This window comes from Habropoda laboriosa, unplaced genomic scaffold (genome assembly GCF_001263275.1).
Source record: "Habropoda laboriosa isolate 0110345459 unplaced genomic scaffold, ASM126327v1 scaffold134, whole genome shotgun sequence".
NCBI classification, from domain to species: domain Eukaryota; kingdom Metazoa; phylum Arthropoda; class Insecta; order Hymenoptera; family Apidae; genus Habropoda; species Habropoda laboriosa.
The window spans coordinates 332404-334847 of record NW_017100266.1 but is presented as its reverse complement, the minus strand read 5'-3'; the positions used below and the strand labels follow the sequence as shown (position 1 = coordinate 334847).

Genomic DNA, 2444 nt, shown 5'->3' with positions numbered 1-2444 from the left:
TTGGAATAATTTATATTATAAATATAATTTTAACAATGCTTACACTTAAAATTGTCTATTTAGCTAAATGACTACAGGAAATTAAAAGAAGATATGTATGAAATAAGGGAAGTAGGTAAAATTTTACTGTACATGTTAAAAAAGTACAAAAATGCAAAGCTGATGGTATCAATATTGAGTATGCTAAACTGTGAAATTCATAATACACTTCTGAAAATGAGAATGGTGTGTATCAGGAAAATTACAATAAAATTCATTTTGTATGACAATGAAGTAAACCATCTGCCAATGTATTGTTAAAGAAAAAAAAATAATTTCAATAGTATTTTTTTTTTCAAGCTCACATATGTTCTTTTCGAGTATTAATTATTAAAATTAAAGTGAAAGTAATTTACATTGCCGGAGATTTAATCGAGTAATATAAAAACGATTTAAAATGATGGTGCAATATTGCCATAAAAATTTACAAATAATTTAGAAGTACGAATACAGTATAATAAAATTTTTTAAATAAAATCTGTAGTGGAAGAATATACTATCTATATGTGAGAAGTAAAAGATATTTGTTTTTTATTAATGTTTAATACTTCATTTAGAGGTATAAATTCTCATTCTTCTTAATATTCATTTCACATACATCATACCTATTATGGTCTTTGTTTTTACAAAACAATTATGTTTTTAAATTAATACGTTGACCAGTATTTAATTTAAAATAATACTTTGCTTAAAATATTGTTAAAATCATTTCACTTTATAAGAGAAGATTTAACACACACAGCATTTTGTTTCTGAGAAACTTATGCATCACTTTATTTTTACATAATTAGCATGATGTATGTTAATGTAATTCAACATTTGATTAAATGTAATATAAGGAATCTTTAAAAGTATGTAATGAATTTTCATATATTAGTGGAACATCATTAAATTATTCTTTATATTAAACAGATCAAATACTATGAAAGATATAACAATTTCTCTACATTTTGTGCAGTTGAAGAATGTATTTTAAAGCGATTGCAAAAATGAATATAGGGAATAAATAGTTTAAGAGAGTCTACATCTATCTCTATTTCCAGAAGGTACAGTTTCGAGTGTTCTTCGCCTAGCGGTATCTTCTTCTTGCATAGAAGCTTGAAGAGCCCAGGCAAGAGCTTCATCCTCACTTATACTACCCTGATAATTTTTGATCATTTCACCACTTCTTCTATTTACCTTTACATTATTTTGTAAAGCATCAAGTCTTTTTCTTCGAGTAGTCTCTTCTTGGCCTATACATGTGTGATCTGTTGGATGCCTATGTTTTAAACAGAAATTCTTTCCACAATCAGAACAACGAACTTGAACAATTTCTTTAATCTTGCAACCTTTAGATGAGCATCTGAAATATAAAGAATTATTAATACATTTAATTATAACTTTAACAAAATTATAGATCTAAGATTCTGAATACCAAATTTGCAAAGAAAATCTATAAAACATTAATATATACTGTGAATTTTTTTAGAATTTTTTATTTTTACAACAAATCAGAAATTGATGTAATAACTATAAAATCTGACTTAAAAATGTGACACATGACTTATATGTATTTGAAATAGTTCAAAAACAACTTGAAGTTGTCATTTTCAAAACAAGATAAACTTTTATTTGCCAAAATTAAATCTTACCTGTTAGAAAAAATTTTCTGGTTAGCTTTTTTTAAATCTGATTGACATTCATTATCAATGTGCTGTCCAACTGCAATATCTGGAGGATCACCACGTTTTATAGGCACTGGAGCATTACAAAGAGGACACACAGGAACTTGAATGTCTTTCTTATAAGCACTTGGACAATTATGTGTGCTATATGATATGTGTTCATTACAAAATATTGCTGAACATGCATCACACTTAAGCGGTAAAAAGTCCAATCGATTGCAACTATTCTCAGAACAGTGCTCGCCTAAGTTTGGAAATTCCATCTTTGATAAGAAGAATCTAAAATAAAAATTGCAACAAATCTTGTATTATTGTTTTTAAAATTTAAAAATTTTTTAACAATTACATTTTTACAGTATGCATTATATAAGTAATTTTATGAATTTAAAGAAATGATTTAATGCATTTACAGAATCAAACATTGAGAAACATACATGTAACAGTGATGATAATAAAATGTTTGTTACTAAGTAACTGATAAAATAACATTGAGATTTAAAAAATGATAGAAGGGTTAAATTTTTTAAATAAATGTGGAATACATATATAAAAGCTAACAAGCTAAACAATGACAAGATGTTTAAAAATACACTGTCATAATACTATCAGTTTATGAAATTATTAAGGATATGTTTAGAAAGTGGAATATATATTTATTCTAAATATTTAAGTACATTATTAAGCTGAGTTATTAAAATATAAAATATTTGAAAATATGTATTTTCAATGTATTGCTTA

At 25.3% G+C, this 2444-nt stretch overlaps 1 protein-coding gene across 1 annotated transcript; it reads right to left on the bottom strand.

Annotated features, from left to right (window-relative positions):
• Positions 1 to 1050: 1050 nt before the first annotated feature.
• On the bottom strand, positions 1051 to 1969 carry LOC108573341 (AN1-type zinc finger protein 2A-like). Its single transcript, XM_017935749.1, has 2 exons — positions 1674 to 1969; positions 1051 to 1384 (listed from the first exon to the last, which is right to left on the bottom strand). The coding sequence occupies exons 1-2, from the start codon at positions 1967 to 1969 to the stop codon at positions 1051 to 1053; spliced, it is 630 nt and encodes a 209-aa protein (XP_017791238.1).
• Positions 1970 to 2444: the final 475 nt, after the last annotated feature.

What these genes read in the sequence shown, in the direction of transcription:
- LOC108573341 (XM_017935749.1), bottom strand. Translation starts at nt 1,969, where the DNA reads ATGGAATTTCCAAACTTAGGCGAGCACTGTTCTGAGAATAGTTGCAAT. An exon ending in CAGAAAATTTTTTCTAACAG is followed by an intron (nt 1,385 to 1,673) that starts GTAAGATTTAAT and finishes TTTATATTTCAG; the next exon opens with ATGCTCATCTAAAGGTTGCA.